General features: G+C 41.8%; 1 protein-coding gene across 1 annotated transcript; it reads right to left on the bottom strand.

Moving 5' to 3' along the window:
* Positions 1 to 10768: 10768 nt before the first annotated feature.
* LOC104253459 (opsin-VA) lies at positions 10769 to 20134 on the bottom strand. The gene is made up of 5 exons (XM_009806925.1): positions 19774 to 20134; positions 18002 to 18212; positions 17284 to 17401; positions 11998 to 12237; positions 10769 to 10999 (listed from the first exon to the last, which is right to left on the bottom strand). Exons 1-5 carry the CDS (start codon positions 20132 to 20134, stop codon positions 10769 to 10771), a joined length of 1161 nt encoding a protein of 386 aa, XP_009805227.1.
* Positions 20135 to 21056: the final 922 nt, after the last annotated feature.

Below are 21056 nucleotides of genomic sequence, written 5' to 3'. Positions count from 1 at the left end.
TGACACAAAAGTATGTGTTATGTTTTCTGGACCAGGCAGAGACATAATTTAAGTACTGCTGTTCCCATAAGTAAGAGAGATGTTCATTTTGCTCCTTTGGTATAGTCACATCTGTGCAATGGAGCAGTGCCTATGTTTGTACTAGCATACTGGCTTCTGTGCTATTTTTATAGGTATTTTTTTTCTCCTCCAACAGAGTTCATTAGTATTTGTCCTGAATGACATTGACTTTTATTCCATCTGAAAATAGCTATTTAGCATTTTTTAGTTATTAGTATTGCAAGTACTGACATTAGAAACCTAAATGGTACATATATTGAAATAAATTTGCACTGGAGTTCTACAAGCCTTTCTGCTTCTTCATCAGTATGATTCAAGGGACGTGGCCTACATCTATACTCAATCAAACGGGGCTATGTTGGCCAATATAATCTAATTGTCTGACATTTTTATAGCAATTCATTGAGACTAAAGAGAGATGACTACATTAATATCTTGATGCAGCTAGATAATAGCTGAGCTAAAACTGATGTGCCAAATTACTGAAAGGCTCTTAAATTCTCTTACAGATTTTAACTCTTTGTGACAAAGAAAATGAAAGAGGCTTCAATATAAATGTAATAAAGAGAAAGAATAGTACAATTTATAATACGAAGTATTATAATAAAGAACATTATCATAAATTTTCTAAGAATCTTCTCTTCACTAATCATTTACAAATTATATTTCTCAATAATTGAGATGAGAATTATTGTTAATGTTCATGACTCCGTTTTCTTGGATAATCATTTTCACTGAGGTCAAAATTAAACAGGAGAGGCTTTAGCCGATGAATATGTATTTTATTCCTCTAGCTAGACTGTGAACAAACTTGTCTGCCCTGCATACGTCTGTGGGGACATTCAGGTTGGAATAGTGGTAGAGGAGTATCATGGAGACTCAAAGCATATGTGAATGCTGGACCTACTTAGGCTTAGACAAGTCACCTTGTCTCACTGAAGGATCCCATCAAAACCCTCCCTCCTTTATAAGTGTATTTGTTGTGAGAAAAGGTCTCCTCTGAGTGGGGTCACAGATCTGCAGGTAAGAGCAAGCTGAAGGAGAACATCAGAAGTCTCTTATTTTGGGGGTTTTGGTCTGAGCCTGGAGAAGAAGTGAATGGAAAAAAAAGCAGGACACAAAGAAAAAGCAGGAATTAATATTGCAGCTAAAGCCAGAAACATGGAGAAATGTGTTTATCAAACTTGGTTTGATTGTTAGTTGCCTTTTTGCTTTCAGAGCCCTTGACAGTGGAGAACCAGTGTGGGCAAGGACAAGGTCTCGTTGCTCAAAAGTGGAAACTCTGACATGAGATGAATTGCATTTTTACCAATATGCAAAAGGAGCAGCCTGATTATCACGAGATGCAAACGGATGAATTAGAGGTTAATCTCCATCTCCCCTACTTCAGAGTTATGCTGGAATGATCCTGCTTATAAGGAAGTTTTGGTAGAGCTGGTCCTTACTAAGAACCTCTGCCCTTCTCCATGCCTTTTCACGTTGAGCAGGTAGTGTCTCCTCTAGCAGTGCTCTGCAGTTACACTGCAGAAACAAAATCTGCATATTAAGATATTTGTATCTTCAAAAAGCAGTAGCAAATCCTTAGAGAAGCTGTGTTGTCTGTTGCTAGAGCAAGAACATGAAAACCTTTTAAAGTGTTCCAACACATCACTCAGTGGCTAAGCCCTCACCTTCCCTGCTAGTGGGTGCTGAGGTGAGTTGATCTTACGACATTTTAAAATTACTCTTCCTCTAGATTTGAGGCTATGGAAAATAGCCTGGATAGTCTATTTTTAAACCTCAGCATTTACTCTCTTACTAAAGTAACTGATTTTGAAAGCTATTTTGAAATCTCCCCCCCCCCCCCCCCCCCTTCAAAATTCAGCCAGGAACTTGTTTTTATTTCTCCTTTTTATTTTGCCTTGAGAACAGAGTTACTTCTTTTTTCCACAAGAAAGTGCTGGCACAACTATAAATGCAGAGCAGCTGTGGTGGGTGACTGCAGAAGATATTGTAACTAGGAGATAGTGATTTCAAGCAGCATCTAGGCAGAGTTTAACCATAAGCCTTGGCTGTAGAGATCCACATTGTTAGCATGAGTGACCTGCTATATAACCTGTGCACATGCTGTGACGTTAGCATACACTGCCCTTATAAATACCATCCCTATTTGCTGCTTGTAAGAGCTCATTCCTATGGGGATGTGTAAGAGTTTAACGCTCTCAGTGAGCCTTGGTGTGCCAACTACAAAGTTCGGCATTGTACAGATAGAAGACAGATAACTGTGTTCATTTGGAAGAACACCATAAAGATGTGAAGAACAACAAGGTCAGAAAACCTCACCATGGATGGGGTCTGGGCATGATCGTGCCATGATCTACAAGGAGGGACTCGTTCCATGCTGAAACAGACAGAATTCCCAGCATCAGAAGGGTCCTAAGATTGCTATTACCTTTTCCATAATTTCCGTTTTTACGCAGTAAACGATTTAGCTAGCCTTGAGTGTCAGTGCCTTTCTTACTGTTATTCCAAAGGAACCAGCGTGACCTCGTAACACAACAGTAGCTCTTACAGCAATTGTAATTTATATTCCAAAAAAATAAAAATACTATTTCCATTATAAACATGTAAATTGATGGATTATTGCTGACATTTTTAAGCAAAAACCACAAAGTAATTATTCCCCAATGTCATGGAAGTTTTATAGGAAGGGCAGCTATTTTGTCCAGGTTGCATCATTAAAATGTAATAAATGATCACAAAGCAGAAGAATGGTGTAGTGTTACGTTGCTAATTTTGCAAACTGTAGATAATGCTGTAAAACATTTTTTAGAAAAGGGTTGTGATTTCTAGGCATACTCTTGGCAGCAAAACAAAAATTCGTGGACACAAGAGGCTGTTTATTAGTCCACAATCAAGTGTGAGCACATTGACTTTGGCAGCATTCACACCTTTTAGTCATGAAATCTTAAGAACTTTAACACCATCCATTGTGTAATTTACTTTTTGTATATGGTAAAATGTTCATACCATGCTCTTACCACCTAATGCATGAGGTGTCTCTTCAGTCACTGTGTGCAACTCTCTCTCAAAAAAAGAGCCTGCCCCCTGCCCCTTTTTTTCTTGTAATTTTTTTTTTATTGTGTTACATGGAAAGACTTAAAAATCAGGTTCTAAAAACTCTGTAACACTTTGTGTCAGGGCTAGTATTGTTTGGTTGGGCTACTATCAATGCATCAAGGTGTTCACATGTTTTAAAAAGTACTCTCTGACTGACAGGCAGGAAAAAAGGTATCCTCCTCCTGAAAAGCATTACTGAAGATATTTTAATATGAAAACTCCCACTTTTTCTATTATTCCTTGTTTGTATCAAAGACGGGAACCTCTCATAGAGACATCGTCTCACTAGAGACGGGGAATGTTAATGCTAAAGAACTGGTAAACACTTAGAAAAAAACCATTTGTTCTATGTGCAGAAGGCAAGAACCAATGCCTTGTTCAAGAAGACGGCTTTTCCCACAGTTATGGGAGTACTCATATTAATAAACCAAACAAAATCTGGCCCTTAACAGAAAGCACTTGGGAGGAACTGAAAAATAACAGTGTTATGGACAGTGAGAAATATTGCAGACACCCTGTGCTTTATGAGAATGATTGATTAATTGTTGTTCAATGTAGGCTTTGCTTGATGGGAAGAAAACATTTGTGATGCCTCTGTGGTCCTATTAAGACTAATTAATTCCTTCTCCAAATGAAATGAAGACTAATTAGACTCTAATATTAATTTTCTATTTGTCCAGAACCACTGATTTTCATATCACCCTGTTGCAGCCTACATTTTCCTGTCTGTGCTTGCTGCATGTCAGAGTGTTTGTCTAACAGGGTGGCAAAATGATGTAAGACAACCATAAATGTAATCTATTAATGCGTGCTAGAGGGGCTAGTGCGAAAGGAGAGCAATTCAAATCTTCACAGCGGTAGTTAGGCCATGAGCTACATGTGGAATTAGACAGGAACTGTTTCTCCATAAACTCTCAAGATAGAGCTTCACGCTAAGAACACAGGTTTAGATGGTGAACCCTTGCATGTCACTTAGATCCTGCTCAGGTGTTTTTCAGTATATTTAGCTAAATTATTAACTCCTCTGTTGAAAATAAACTACTGATACCTTCATGCTAATCCTACTGCTCCTAACAGACTATGAATGAATGCTTGCTTATCCCTATTTCTCTCGTATACTTTCTTTACCCCCTCAATTTCTACTGCTTCTCTGCTTTCCTCCCTTGACAATGCAAATAAGGGTCTCTCCAGAAAGCTGCTGGGCGCACTGCACCATCCCCAGCCATCACCTTGTGTCTCCACACTCTTGAAAGTCAGTGGTACCTATCTACCATGTTCTGCTTCTATGGCTCGGATTACACTCCCCTCTCTCAGGCTTTCACGCGTTTCAGCCTGATAAATTACTTCTCAACAAATGACTGTTAACATCTATAAACCCAGCTCTCCAGATTACGTTTTCCACTTGTTTTTGTGGTATTGATTACATCCTCCATCCTAAAATCCTGCACTGCGTCTCGCAGTACTAACCATTATTTTCCTTATGATATAACTACTTGACCAGTCACTCAGGGCATGAGACTTTCTCCTCATCTCACCATCCTCCAAGTTCAATCCACTTTCTCCTGCATAACCTAAGCAATTGCCTCCACTCCTGTGGATTCCTCTACTACCCTTACTAACAGCATGCAAATCTAGCTTTTCATTTCTAATGTGTCTCCAGCCTGCCTAGTCCTGTGTTTTAGCCAGCCTCTCTTTTCTGAATGTTTCACAATTCAAAGTTGTGTGTCCAAAACTGTGTCAGATCATCTCTTCTGAGATTTGCACAGCTGCTACTCTTTCTTCCTCCCACAATCCTATTACCATCAATGACAAAACTGTCTCCTCTGGCCTGGGGAACCAGCTTTGTTCCACTTCAGCACAAATAGTCTGTCCATGTCTGGAATTGTTTTTATTGTTTCTAATCTCGTTTTTTCCTCTGGTCACTACTACGTTGCCTTATCTCATGTAAGCATACCCTCTATTTTATTGTAGCCATACCTCTTTGACATACACAACAGCTATTGCAGTGCATGTAGAAGTTTCTTGTCTTCACAAGCAAGAGTCTCCACAATTCTGTCCTAACTACTCCTCATTTGTTGTTACTCTGGTCACTGAGTGCAAGTGTTGCCATCTTTAACACATATTTAATTTGCTTTTTTGTAATATCTATCATCGTCTTCGGTGCCATTTTGGATCTGTACAATGCTTCTCTAAATTTGAGTTGTCTGTGAAGTCTGTAAACACTTTTTATCTTCCGTATGTCTCAATACTACTATCACACCTTTAATTAATGATCTGAATAACAGAAGACCAGCTGAGTGCAAACAGTAAGAAAGTGGTTAACATTCCCTTTCATTTTAAAAAATAACATCTTGACAAAGACTTCTCTGTGAAAAGAATGCTGCCAGCGCTTTATTGTCATCCAGAGAACAGCAACAATTTGAAGCCTCTAATAATGTGTAGGAAAATAGGGGATAGCGAGTCCATGTTTTATTATCTTCCAACTGTAATAACCAATAAGTACAGAAAATGCTGCAGTTTCTAAACAAATTTTTAAAAAACCTTTTTCTAAAAGTCAGTTCCTGAAAGTTACCTCAAAACTGTTTCCCTTGAAAAAAAGGTATATGACAATTGGTTTTGCACAGAAAAAAAATCGTGTTAGAGCTTTTGACTATGAAGGTACTCAGGCAGCTGCCGCAGGAGTGCTGCAGGTGGATAGGCAGTGTCGACTCCTGTACCTAACTCGGGGAGAAAATCTTACCTTCTCTTTCTAGCACTTGCTTACGACAAGGCAAAAGGAAGCAGGGCTTAACGTTGAGACTTTTCAGTGTATCCCTATACATTCTCTCATGCTAAGGATTCCTGTTTTGTTCCCATTGTGCTGTAGTTCTCCCTTTTCCTCACAAAAAAGCCAAGGTTATTTGTCTGCTCTGTGGCTGAAATGTGAGCACTGCCCTAAAGCTCCTCTGTGAATACCCTTCCTTATAATGTTTTGAGTGCAGTAATTCAAAGCCTGATGTCAGACTATCCACCCCACCAGGCACAATGGTAATGATGTGACCTACAGCTAACCTCGCGCTGGCTATCAATGATGTATTAAGTGGGTGTGTTCCCATTTTTGTTAGTTGGAGACTGTCTTTGGCTATCTTTACAAACTAATGTCCTCTATTAATTTATAGATGCAAACCAAGTTTTCCTTGGTGAAATAGTCCAAAAGGCTCACCAGTACCACTTCATCATGAGTGACTTGTATTGAGGATGATATAGCCAGTTATCAGACGGCGAACCTCATTTTAGCTTGCTATTTTCTAAGGTTTTCCACGCATTTTTACATTGTGTTTTTCTTTGCCACTATTTAAGTTTTGATGCTCTATTTTGTACTACAAAGCTATACTCTACGTATCCTCACCTTCTCAGGAGATAAAATAATTCTGTTGCTTTTAATTAAATACTAACACTTCTGCCAATTCTTCATGATTTAATACATCTAATACCATTAACATGTGATTAACCTAGGTCAACATATCCTTGAAAGAGAAAATTTGAGTCTTAAATGCAAGAATTTTTGCTTTCAAATCATACCTCACTGTTTTAACAGACTAATGAGCTCAAAAATGTCCATACAAATAATAATTGAATACCTCACCCTTCCTATCTCACAATATTTCCAAAACATTGAAAAGAGGCATATGTATCTATTCACTTTGCTGCTCTCGATCCCATGGGATTAATGGTAAAGAATATGAATCATGAAAGGATGTGGCTGTCAGAATGAGGTTCATAGTTTGGGTTTAAGATTGAGCACTGGAAAAGTTCAAGCCCAGTGAGACCAAAATTATACTGTAAAAGATAAATCACCTAATGAAATTTTGTGAGATGAATATGAAGACCATAGATGTCTTGCAGTGAATTCTCGCATATGCAGTTCATGATGTTATTTGTAGAGTACCTCCCTTCTTTGGATTTTACCATTCTAAAATGAAATCAGGGCATTTGAATCTGACAATCCTTCTACTCACAAAATATAAAAAAGATAAGGTTCAGATTAATTTTGAGTACAGGATGATTTAAGAGGAAGACCACAGTGTACAAAAATTGCTTATTAAAAATAAGGTTTTTGAAATGTTACAAATTACTTTGCTATGTCTTGCAACTAAATTTCTCTAACAAAGGGTATTGTGAAATAGCTACACAGCTTGACACCTCCAGGGTAAAGGGTGGTGAGGCCTGGATGGCATAGTCATGGCTACCAGTCAGTGGGAGATGTTAAAAGGTATCCCAGCGACATGAGATTCCCACAGCACACACTGGCGTGCACCATCAAAGCTAGGATGGTAGAGTTAACCAGACTGCCTACAGAAAGGGAGCCCCTGGATGCTCCCAGGTATTACTTGTTGAGCAGTGCCTTCTTCTTGACCTTGCCCCTTGCTGGAGACCACCTCCATGTCTTGTGGTGTCCGGCACGGCAACAGCTATCACTGGGCAAGCAAAACTCACCATGATGCAGATCTCTCTTCTGGAGCAATGGTATAGGTACCTATCCTGCCCTCCCCACATTTGCTCATTCACTCCAGTGACTCACTCCCGTAGCTCAACTTCACGTCAGTCCTGCCCTCCAGCCTTGCAGTCACTGTGCTTGGTCTCCAGCTGCAGGAGCTGGCCAGCGCTTCCTGTGCACTTCACCCCTTGCGTGGTCAACCACCATTGCTTCCTAACTTCTCCTCTTCTTCTGCAAAGGACAGGTGCTGTAGAAAAGGTCCAAAGAGCTATCTCATGCTTTTATAAGATGCAAAACAAAGAGCATGATGGGGTCCTTCGCACTCATAGCTGTCCTGTGAGAGCAGTGGGAAGTTGGGTAAAGGGGAAGAAGAGCAGGGCCAAAGAAACTGACCACTTGGAGTGTTAAGGGAAAGCTTTACAGAAACAAGGGACAGCTGAAATAAATTGCTGAAGGGATCACATTTTACCTATGAGCTTACAAAGGATCTTTTAACAGAAAGATCTTATTGAATAGTTCTTACGCATTTGATGAAAAAAATAAATCATCAGCAGTTACCTAGAGCAGGTATGCATAGTTACCTTTTTTACCATGTTCGTCTTGGATGTCAGACACACTACTGCCTGCAGCGCTACCCTTCCTCTCCCTGCCGAGCTCCCCTTTGCCTTCAGAAGTGAGGGCGGCAGACGGTGGGACACCACCCCAACCCCCCCGACAAGACTGGTGCCAGGGAGGAGGAGTGAAGAGCTGATGCTTTCTCCCACATTACTCTCATCGCTGCTTCACTGTTTAGATTGCCTTCACAGAGCTAAAGCAAAATGCATCAGAAAGCCAGGGCTGTGCAGCAATATGGGGGCTGAGTTATTCTGTACCTCCATCGGTGTGAATGCTGCAAGGGGCCACGAGCAGGAACGAGTGGCCAAGCAGTCCGTGTGAGCGTGCCAAGGCCAGAGTGGCTGCAGGGTCACGCTGCCCATGCCTCTTCCTCCACCCCTGGCAGGGAGCTGCAGCTTTTGTCTCCTCTTGAGCATGAGAATTGTAAAGAAGTCAGCCTTTGCAAGATACCAGGGTTTCAGGATATGTTCTGTACTGTGTTTCTGTGTTACCTTTCCCTGATCCACCAACATCCCCATCTGCTGCAGGAATGGTTCTTGACCTCCAACTCAGCATGGTACTGCTCTGGGACTAGGTTTGACCACAGAAATCTCAGGTAGCCTGTCATTCCTTTTCAGGGCAATATAGTTTTTCAAACGGTAACTTAACAAAATAAAAAGAAGAAAAATCTGGTAGAAACAAAATGTCTTTATTCTGTGTAAAGAAATGGTAATTTTTGAAGTAAAAGTGAACACTGGATGATTCACTCCATATCACATTTCTGTTCCTAAGGCCTGTACAGTATGTAGCTAGCATAGCTTCTCTATACCACTATGAAGCAACATTTGTTTCGACTGGCTCTGTATTAATGTCTTATGTAGAAATAATGGTTTTCCATACTAAAGCATTTAAATATAGTCAGACATTGCCTTTTCTTCTAAAATGCATTCAGCTAAGTATAGCTCTTATATAGGATTCAAAATCTGGTATGCCAGGTCTTAGCAACATTTCATACGATGTTCACCAAAGGCTGTTTAAACCAGAAGTCTGTCTTTATTACACTCATGGCCTAGTTTGGTTTTGCATGTGCGTAAGTAACATTCCACTAAAGCTAAATATATTGCTGCATGTCATTGTGTGAATTAAATATATGAGATGGAATGCAGCCGTGGAAAGCTGGCAATTTCTGTTCTTTTTCACTGTTTACAGAAAGTGTATTTATGTTGCACTCCTTGCTTCTGATATCAAAGGTTATGATTGATGCCAAGATCAGTAGCTCAATTAAAAGTAGTGAGGATGTGACTTAGGCAGAATCAGGAATTTAAGGACTGAAGGGACAGAGACACAACTGCTCCTCGGAGGAGAACGGCAGCGTGGTGCTGTCGGCTGCTGCAAGTTGCTTGCTGGGCTAGGATGTCGCTTATGCTTTGTGGAGAGGCATGCCCTAGCTCAGAAGTGAGAAAAGTAAAAATGTGCAATGGGACATACCGACATCCAACATGCTCCACTGTGATGTGGCCCAGCACATACATATATTTGTATTCTCTAATGACTGATTTCTGAAAATTGTAATTGTTAAGAAACAGAAATAATAGCTGTCACCTGGAGCTACATGGTCTCAAGAACATGATAGATCTTAGCTCTGCACAGTGCAGCTACATACGGGGAAAAACTTCTGTGGCACAAAGCTCAGCTTCACAACTCTAAGCTGTGCTGCTGGCCCTTTCTCCGGCATTCCTGCACAGTTGTACCTTCCTATACCCTACTAACTTGTCTTCTAAAGTTGAGTTAATAGAATAGTTCAGTTGGAAGGGACCTAGAATGATCATCTAGTCAAAATTAATTTACTTCAGAAGTTGCCATGAACCCAGAAGATTTTCTTGACAAAGAGGAAATGCAGAGAGAGGATATAAACAGGGCTTGATAGGGCTTGTTTTAATAAAATAGTGCTTGGGAGTCTGGCTGGCTTGTCTCAGCTGCTCAAGATTTTAGTGGCCGAGATGAGGTTCTCAAGGACAGACGTAAGTGCAGAAGCCTCTGGCTTTCTCTGCTTTTTTAGTAAAAATACCCAAAGAAACCAAAAAAGCACTCTGACCTGCTCTTCACTGAGCCTCCATTGGTTGAAATTGAGTCAGCTGTGTGCTATATATTATTTATTTGTCCATTAGCATATTGAAGCCATGTGCCACTTCATGTTTTTGTCCAGCTAACCAAGGAGCCATCATCAGTGTAAAACTCTCCTATCCTTACTGTGTTATGTGCCAGCATAGCAACACTGGGTCCCCTGCTGTTATTTTTCAGGAGCAAGCAGGCTGTGGACTGGGAAGAGGAATGCAGTGGAGGAAGGGACTCACCTTATGGCTGGGTGTTTGACTGCAACTGCAGAGCCAAGAAACTCTTACATGCACTCAGGAGCCCGGAATCTCAAAAGCCGGTGTCCACAGGAGCATAATGTCCCCACTGACAACATTTTTTGTATTAAGTGACATTAACAAGGAAATATGCTGCAGCACTGCATCAATGATCATATCTCCCACCCTACATGGGACAGATACTGTTTTCTGAAGCTGCCAACTGAGCAAAAGATCGGCAATTTCTGTGTTCCTCTCTGGTTTTCCTCTTAGAAACGGTGCTACATACTGCCATGGTGGACATCTCACTGCCTCTTTTGTCCTGTGTCAGCATTGCTCTCTCTGAAGTCAGGTTCATGTTGGATTCTGCAGTTTCTATGGCACTGCAGCTGAACATCTGAATGAGACACTTCCTGAACTAGAAAGTTAAAAAAACAGAAAAGCAATCAAAACACATAAGGAATTTTAAAATATCTCTATAAAGCAGTCTGTCTTAGCTAAAACTCTTGGAAATTTTCTCATGAGTCAGCTGGGAATATAAAGAAATAGCCCCATAAAATATATTTGCCTGTGCCACCATGAAGAACTCTAAAGCTGAGAACTAATGATGTTCTAAAAAGACTCAGACTACTGGAAAATCTTATTCTAAAAAATTATTTTCCTCTTCTGCTTGTTACTAACCACATCTAATGGACAGAACTGGCCATTTCTCCAGGCTCATGAGTTGCTTTCATATGCTAATACCCAGCTATTCAAAGATGGTTTGATTCCATATTCTTCATATCCCTGAGCAGGGTAAGACCAGCATACATCTGCCATGCATTGGGAGATCAGGGTACTGTCCAGAGGATGTGAGACAAGCAATAGCTCTCTCTGCAGGACCGAATAAATAAATGCATTCATCACTTCTTATTCAACAGTCACTTCACTATTTTTCTTCTTTCCACTTACATGCTTCTACTCCACTTCATGCCACCACGTGCAATGCTTCTACTCTCCCTGTACATACAACCACAAATGCAGCATTTCCCCTGACACAAATTCAAGCTATTGAAAACTTCCACCCCACCTCAAAATCAACTTACTGGTGTTGCATTCCTGAAGAATTACAAAAATTTACTGGGACAGTCTTGAAAATAGAATTTTCATACTGAAAACGAACTAATGTTCACTGTGGGCTGATTTTCCCTTATAATATCTAAACCTAATAATTATTAACGTTCATATTTTAATAATGCACAGAGGCTTACGCTATCTTCCAGTAGGTAGAAAAACAGTGATTTTTTTTTTGAGTTCTAAATGCTGGATATTGCAATGCTAGTTAACTAACACATAGGTAGGCAGAAATAATTCATTATAAAGCAAGACAAAATAACAAAACATGAGTCTTAAAGACACTTTGAGAGCATACAGTACCTGTTTGTTCATAAACACATAAATAATTGGATTATAAACAGTAGCTGTTTTGGAAAAGAAAGCTGGAATTGCTGCCAGACGAGGATCCAGCTCAATGGAGGGGTATGCAGTGATTAGGATAGAAAAGGCGGCGTATGGCGTCCAGCAGATTAGAAAGGCAATGATCATAACAACAACCATTCTAGTCACTTGTCTTTCAGGTTTCCTGGTAGCTCCCAGCCTGCCTTGCGTATCTGACACCTTTAAAGAAAAGATAGAAGATTCCAGACAAACAAACAACAAGGCCCCCAACCAGTGAATTTAGCAAGCAGGCTCATAATCTGCCATGCTAGAAGGAAAGACCTACTCTTCTTGAGTATAACAGCACATAAGGATGCTGGTACTGGACCTCAGGGTGTCAATGTAACTGCTGAGGAACATGAATTACTGTATACTGTCATTATTAAATTTTCCTTTGCTTAAGTATCTTTATATTTGTATTGTCAAAGTGAGAGCAAAAAGCAATTGCTAGGGCAATCTGTGTAGACATCTAACTGCAGTCAGGCACAACTGCAGCCTGTAGAGACACTCCCAAGCTAGCTTCAGCCAAGTCACGAAGAGCGAAGCAATGGCACAGGTTTGCTGTCCTGCCTCACAAACGTTAATCTAGCTCAGGTAACTTCATGGGTGCTGCAGCAGCCCACCCCAAGGCAGTGCAGAAATACCTTTCATTCAATTTGTGAGAAAAGTAGTCCTAATTATTTTAGTCAAATCAGAGACAAGATTTGGCCTCTTTAGAATGCTAAATAACAGAACACAATGACCCTGACAGAATGAGTAACCGGCAGTATCTGATAACAATAAGATACCTCTAAAAATTTGAAACAGAATTTAGGTCTACATTTTCGGGTGATACAACTTGCCATACATCACTAATTCCAACGAAGCTAACTCGGCTTACAGCAGCTCTGGATTTGCACAAAGCCTAATAAAGCTGGACTTCTTGGCTTGCAGGAAAGCTGACTAGAGAACATTTTGTCTCTACTGGTAGAGGCAGTATCCCTCTCTTCCCCTTTTCCAGTCTTTTTGTGAAATGCATTTGCTGCTGTCCTGACAAACCAGTTTGTGTACTGCAAAATATAATGAAAAGCACAACTCCGTAACAAGGCAAATGAGAGAAGCAAATACACCTTTGAAGCAGCCTTACAGCCAACCAACTTTAATCTTACCTACAAAACTGTCTCCTGCACCAGTCGGCCCAAGGACAGCATTGTCCTTACGAGATCTTTTTACAAGTCTCAGCAGTTTCAGATTTCTTCCAAGTTCTCATTCAGGCCACTGCCACGGCTGGCTTTAAGTAAAAGCTCTTGTCCTGGACCACAGACTTTTCTCTCCCAGAAGTCTAGAAAGACGGGCCCATGGCTGCTGCGGTCGGCATCAGCAGAGGGGAATAACCCCAGGCGAGGTGGTGCAGGAAAGGAGGCCGAGCTGTCCCTGTCCCCCCACCAGCACCCTAGCCCCAACCTGCTCCCAGGGCTTCACAGCAAGCTGCTCTCCCCAGCCCTCTCCTGCTGCCTCTTCTTGGGGTACCTGAGCCATTACCCCCATCCACAGGGTGGAACTACTCAGCGTTGGCTAACCTTTAGAGAAGTTTTCAGCCAACTCCCAATCCACCCCTGCCATTATGGCTACCCACAGTAATGGCAATGGTTTAACTAAAGGCACGATCGTGACTTAACTACTGAAAAAGGTGGACATCTTGGTGAGCCATAAGCAGACAGTGAGCCTGAATTCAAGCACTTTCTTTTTCATGTAGCCTTTGCAGACAACTAGGTGTCCAATATGGGTGTTAAAGACAGCCCTCTGCTGTGGCTGTGCAACCTTCTTGCATGGGTGAAGTTTAGACCAGACTAAGGAGCAGCGACCTGGCCTTCACCAGAAGAGCGGCTGTGATCTAATGACACCAGAATTAAAGTGGGATGGGGCATTGAGCAGGAATGCTCCCCCTCTTCCCCTCATTGATCATGCAAGCAGCCTAGATAGATAGATGTGTTGCTACAGAGATTATGTGATGTCAAACCACGTCCTTCTGGGAAACATCCTTGTTTTGTTTCTGATGACTTAGTGAAACAAGGCACTGTTATGTAATGCTAGCTTACATGGGAAGTAACTAATGATAACTCTGTATGGCTCTCGAAAAACCTTATGCCAGGTCTTGCAATAATATACGCTAATGAAGTAAGAATTTCTGGTGTAATATGGCCTTTTAGCTTTCCACAGTAACGCTGGAACTGAATGGAGACATTCTTCCTAATAACCCTTGCACTGCACTCAGATAATTTAACGTATTTAGTACTTAGAGAGGTATAGAAGCACCTCCTGGGAAGGGGGGTGTCCTTACCTCTGTAGAAAGTTGTAATTCATGTCATTTTTAAAGAAACAATAAATACAACAATAATAATAATGAATTGTCATAATACCTACAAGTTCTTAGGCATCAATGAAGGCTGTGTTAGGTGCTGAGCAAAGCTAAGATATTCACTGCCAGTATATGACACTTCTATAGCATTTTTTTCATATACACTGTACGTAGAGAGCAGCCCAGCCTCCCTTTCGGCAGAAGTGCAGTCATCTTGGGGAAGGAACACAATCTCCTGGATTGTGCTTTTGACTTTTTCATCTTTGTCTCGTATCAGCCTGGCCTTTTTCTCAGCTATGGCTTTTTGTGGATGGCAGTAGATTCCTTTCGCTCTAAATCTGAGAGCACGAAACTGATAAGGAACCATGTACTGGTGCTTTATCTTACAAACAAAGGAATACTGCCGTAATAATTTATCTCCATTATAAACTGTTAATTAGATCTTTTCCTAAAGATTCATTTCCTTCATTAGTTTTGCAGTTGTAGTGAAAGCTACTATTGGCATCGTAAAGCTGGGGTCACAGGGATGGAGTGACTAGCGGACTTTACTAAGACAAAACAATGCCACTCAGGACAAAGTCCGCACTGCGGCAACCATGGGACGTGGCAGTCAAAATCCGGGAAGAGGGCTGGTTGGGAACATCAAGACCCCAGTTCTGGTGCCTGGGTTTCTCTCTGTTCACCACAGGCAGATTTTTAAAAAATAGCTTAGTTGTGAGATACAGCCTTACGGCAATTCATCATAAATTTACAGAATATCTCGCAGCCAGTTAGCTTTTCTACACCAGACCTGGTAACCTAAGCTGTTAAAAGTAACAGAGGCCAACTCAGTTACATCTTTCTGTACGAGCCAACAAAAGCCAAAGGCAAGGACTGGCACAAGCCAGACGACTATGGCTAAATCATTTGTGATGAGGTGCCCTGAGGCCGCCCCAGCGTTTCCTGGCCGTGTGGTATGCCAGGTCACTGAGCTGCAAGGGGAGTGTGAAACACACAACTTACTGAGAAGTGTGATTTTTTTTTTAGTATTACTGCTATTCTTTCTGGGTAATGGACAGAGGAGCGGGAAAGACAGCCTAGCAAGATCGCACCATGGTGGCTCCAGGCCAACGCCGGGACCCACTACAAGGCACAGACCAGTCTTCCAGAAGACATCCTGACCTGACCCAAATGGCAAGATGGACCATTCACTGGCTTCTGCTGTGACTGACAGTGACATTTTCCTTCACTGCCTCCCTTGTTACTCATCTCACCTGCTCTGTTTTTAACTTGCAGCCTCTGAAGTGGCTGCAAGGGAAGGAAACGGCTCTCTTTGCGCACCTGCTGAAGCACCTGCATAGCGCATTAGCCCCTGCTCCGTCAGAGCCACCACAGTGCTGGATGCTCAGCAAGCGGTCTCATGCCCTTCACGGCTCCTCTGTTGGGTTAACGTCCCTCCCCTCCATGCCAGACCACCAGGCCCCACGCGGGCTCTCCCTCGCAGGGACGGCCTCCTGGGGGGGGGCCCCTTCCCATCCCCGCGGGGCCAGTGCACGGGGGGACACTTGCCCCCCGCTGTGCGGGCCCCCACTGGGGGTGCTCCAGCAGGAGCAGGAGCCCCGCGAGGCGGCTGGTGTGGGGTAGCCGTCCTCCCCCTCCCAAGCCGAGCGGCAGAGCTCCTTCCCTAAGGAGCACCTCGCCCTCCCGGGGGTCAGCAGCGCGGAGGTCTGGCCCCCCTGCTCTCTCTCTTCGTTCCTTTTCCTCTGCAGGTAGGTTAGGACAGGGAGAAATAAAATACTAACAAAAGTTCTGGATATTCAGAGTCACAGAATCATAGTTTTACAAGTTATCTTAGAAGAGTCTGACTCATCAACAATGATTTTTTTCCAGCCTCTCCATTTCTTGTAATTCCTGTCCCCCACCCTGGCACCAACAGGCACTGTGCTACCTCACCATCAGCTCTGTGAGCAGCAATGCCCCTGTGCTGCAGTTCACATTCAACTTGTGAAACTTCTTGTGTTCAATACTGAAATCAACCTCTCCCAGCCGTTTAACCTTCCCTCCCCTACACGTGTCCTGGAGGAAATCAAGAAAAACCCGTTTAGAGGAATCACGATGTCACCTGAAGTGTGCACGTTCCAATCTGTATTTTCTAACAAGAAATTAAAATATTTTTTGCATTTCCTTTCTGTTTTGTTTTACTTAGAGAGAATGACACTCAGAATAAACACAAGCATTTGACTATCCCAAATACTTTAAAAACATCAGCAAATTGAAGATGTACTGAATTTATTACTGAAGCAATAAGACAAGGCAGCTTTGCAGTAAATAGAAATAATGATGTTGTCCCAAAATATTGTCCCAAAATCCTGTCCCAAACAGGAATTTTCCTATTCTATTGTCGTCTTCTGTTTCATTTTTTGCAGATTCTCTTTTGGATCAGGTCAACATAATCATTAAATAAAACTCAAAAGTATTTCTCAAGTCTTTTAAATTTTCCTGGACAATCTAATATTTTATTTACTAAACAGCATTCCATTATTTACAAATGCTACATCTTATTCTGCATGTAAGTGTTACAGAGTATTAGCCAGCACTCTTAAAATTTTAAGCTAAATTCTGATTTACCTGGTTTATGAGGCAGACATTCTTTCATTTGTGTGACGTTTGGCCAGGCAGATGTACTGATAAGTGTTGCAAACTGCACACTTTGAAAAATTATTTCTAACCATAGCATGAATTTCTGTGTGTAAGGTTAATTATACAACAAGGGATGATAACTGAGTGCATTTGCTAACTGGAAATTTGATCTGCTTATGCCTGATCTTTATAGATACTCAAACACAAAAATTCCAAATGTTTGCATACATACACATTTTAAAAGTTTACTTATAAGTGCTTCTTCTTACCTTTCTTAGCTTCCGCATCATTTTTCCATAGGATACCAAAATCACCAATAAAGGCACTATAAAACAGGTGGTGAAGAATGCAATAATGTACGTATGGTCGGAATAAGCTCCTGAGTACCTGTATAAAACGCAAAATACATTGTGTATGTATTACTAATATGTCTTCTTACTATTTTCTTGAAGTATTAGTTTTGCTCTTCAGAGCTGTCACTAATATTTTTGTCAACTTTTTATTCAAAGTGCCCCTTTACAGCTCTAGTTGTATCACCAGATGGAGCCCTGGGCCATCTCCCTGGCCGTGGGCTAGGAGAGGATCCTGTGACCGTAGGATCACCGGCACACTGGGACAGTTCAGGGGGGAAGGGACATGTAGTCCAACCTCCTGCTGAAAGTGGAGTCAGCTATGGGGTCAGACCAGGCTGCTCAGGGCTTTGACCAGTCTTCTGAAAAATCTCTCTCTTTGTCCTCTCTGAATCCTGACAAAAAGCACAAGGTATAGGACAGTTATTTTCATTAGAGATGGAAGCTTCTCCCTTTAGAAAAAATTTTTTTTAAATCTGTTCTTGGCAAATTTTGCTCAGTTTTGTTACAACTTTCTTTACATCCATTTTTGCAGAGATGTACATCATCTTTAAACCTTTCCTTTACATACCTGCCCCTGAGATGTCCTGAGCTGCAAGTTTCATTTCTTTACCATACTCTGCAAGAGTGGCCTTACCAGTTAGGCTCGCAAGTAGTTCCAATCTTACTGGTGGTGTAACTGCTCCAACCCATTGTTGGTGGAATGGTCCAAATGAAGGAAAAGGTCCACACAAAGGCAATACCTAGGGCTGCATGCTTCCCCCTCAAGCGCATATTTCCCAATGGGCGGCAGATCACAATGTACCGCTCAAAAGCCAACAGAGCAAGAGACCAGAGAGCAACAATGCCTATAGTAAGAAAATACAGTCAGCATCAAAAATTGGGTAGATTCACTGAAAAGCAAACACCATCCCACATCAGAGAATCACAGAATTGTTTAGGTTGAAAGGCATCTCTGGAGGTCATCTAGTTCAACACCCCACACACACTCAAGCATGGTCCATACAGCAGGTTGTCCAGGACCAAGTCCAGTTGGGTTTTGAATAGCTCCATGGATGGAGATTCCACAACCACGCTGGGCAACCCATTCTGGTGTTTGACCACCCACCACATCAGGCACCTTTTCCATCAACCCAAGTTGTGAAAGGATGTGCAATTTATGTGGATTATTCTAATATTTAAGAGCACATGATTTTCATATTTGTCTAGTTTGTCAGTCTACAGTATAGTCAATACAAAGCCAAGCAGCTAATCAGGCCATTTAGCTGACAATGACTTCTTTTTTTCATTTGGTTCTAGTCTGAAAAGCTGTACATATGTGTGACATCCAAATTAACAAATTAATTAAGATATATCATCAAAATGTTACCTTGGCAAGAAATGTTGTATTTCAGACTGTCATAAAACTCTAACCTAACTCTAACCTAACAGCTGTCTAACAGACAGCTGCCCGCAACATCAAACTATCAATTTATTAGGCACATATCACCCGGTTGGCCACCAAAATCTTGAAATAGCCTGACCTTTCTCCATGGGACACGGCTTACAAGCCACAAACTGATTTAGTAGCATTGTCCCTCACCGACATTCCCTCTGTGTCGCTTAACCAGGCTGACAGCAACTGTGGGACTCCTTTTCAGGCTGAGGGTCAGCAATGTGTTTGATTTAGAGCAGTGACAAGAGTTAGAAAGCTGTCTTCACTATGCAGCTTCAGAAACAGGTACAGGGAGGCAGGAATGAATCTCTATCTCAAGTAAGCAGATGTCCCATTTTAAACTAATTTCCCATTTATTCTGCAGAGGTGTATTTACACAGGGGACTATGTGGTGAGGATTTTCCCTTTTAGATTACTTCTAATACTTTTTGTGTAGTTAGTAAAACAAAGCCAAGAAAAAGAATCACAAAAGTATGTAGGAGTGAGGGGTGACTGTTACAGGTGTGTCACGGTTCCTCAGAACCACTGGAGCATAGCTAAGATGTTTCTGTGCCTGATAATTTCCACAGTTTAAGAGCAGCCTCTCACTCTTTTTCTCTCTCTCTTATTTATCCATATATGCATACACCTAAATACGAACCTTGAAAATACTGCCACATATTGAATCTTTTCCTGACATTGTTTTACCAAAAACCTCACAATGTGGTTATACTATTAGCAAGCTTTTTCTCACTATATTAAACACATTCAATGATCAGTATACATGCGACAAGCCACTGATACATGACAGAGCTAGTGATACATGCTGTTCACTCACACGTGAAATCCACTACAGAATATATGTAACTGGGGAAAGAACCAGTGAGTTCAAAGGCATGCAAAGTCAGTGATGGGAAGCTGCAGGATAGCTAGTAGAATACATTGAAAGAAGTTGAAGGAAAAAAACGTCCAACTACAAACAAAATCAAGCTTACCAAAAAATGTGACAGCAAATCCTTCCAGTACACAAGCCCAGTATCCCATATAAAAATAACCTTTTAGATTGGTTAAAAAGCTGATGGTGCCACCAGTCAGTGAGACCAGGAAATCAGCCACAGACAAATTGACTATAACATAATTGACAGGTTGTCTCAATTGCTTGAACTTAAAAGTTACCAGGATTACAGCCAGGTTCTCAGCAAGTGACAGGGAGGTCACCGCCAACATGACTGCTGCCAGAAGCCTGAAGTGCCAGGGCTGGATGGAGTCCAAGGGACGACGGAAAGGATCCCATGTGGCAGGACCAGAGGAACTGGACAACAGCGACTCATTTTCAGGTGCTCCCAATGCATCCATTTCTCCTCTCTCACCAGCAAAAATAATATTGTATAATACTGGAGTTTCTAATCTGTAAATAATATTCAGGATTAAAAGGAGAAATTTGCTGCCTCCAACAGAAGTGTGAACAAATTCCCCATGCTTCTGCTTTCCAGTAATAGGCCAGGAAACGAAGTTTTGCTTAGAGGGAAGTTTAGTGCTATGCAGTGACTGCGGCAACAGGGACGGGCGACAAAATCTCTTAGAGCAACTTCTGCCCCTCTCTTCCAGCAGTCTCCTGCCTCTCTCCTGCTGCAGCTGTGTCTTTACCTGTAACAAAATCCAGCTATAGAAGCCGCAGGTTCCCTCCTTCTGCAGCAGCCGACAGCAGCGCTGAAATACCCCTCAGATCAGCCCTGTTCTGTGGGGGAAAAATGAAGCGTTTTCTTGGATCCCTCCCTGACCTTCAAGACTGTAAAAACGCAGCTTTCCTTCTGTTAATGGTGAGGGTGGGGTGATCTTCCTCATGACCTGTGCTGCTGGGAGCTCAGCGAGGGGGGGGCTCCCACCTGACTTCTTTGCTTGAAAGAGGGCAGCCCTGAAAAGATTAACACTGGGCTACCACAGCAGCTGTAAACTGGGCAGTGAGGCTGCACTATAAACCCCTGCCCGCACCTCAGGCTAGCTTATGGCCTCAGAACTGAAGCTCCAAATTAAGTAAGTTTTCTCTGTTATTCAGTGGAATTTCAGTTTCTATCAGAGACGGTATAGATGTTACCCCTGATGAAGGCATAATGATTATAACTGCAGCTTCAGTACTAAAAACTCAAAGATGCACAAAAATATTTTAAGGATAGCGTTTGTAAATACATGAAAAGAAATAAAACCAGTACAGCATGACAACAGACTGTGGGAAAATTAATTGCTATTCATGTATTTCTGGTAAAAATGACTGGATGTA

Source organism: Gavia stellata, chromosome 9 (assembly GCF_030936135.1).
Source record: "Gavia stellata isolate bGavSte3 chromosome 9, bGavSte3.hap2, whole genome shotgun sequence".
NCBI lineage: Eukaryota > Metazoa > Chordata > Aves > Gaviiformes > Gaviidae > Gavia > Gavia stellata.
Note: the sequence above shows the minus strand (reverse complement) of the source record. Positions and strands in the feature narration are given on the sequence as shown.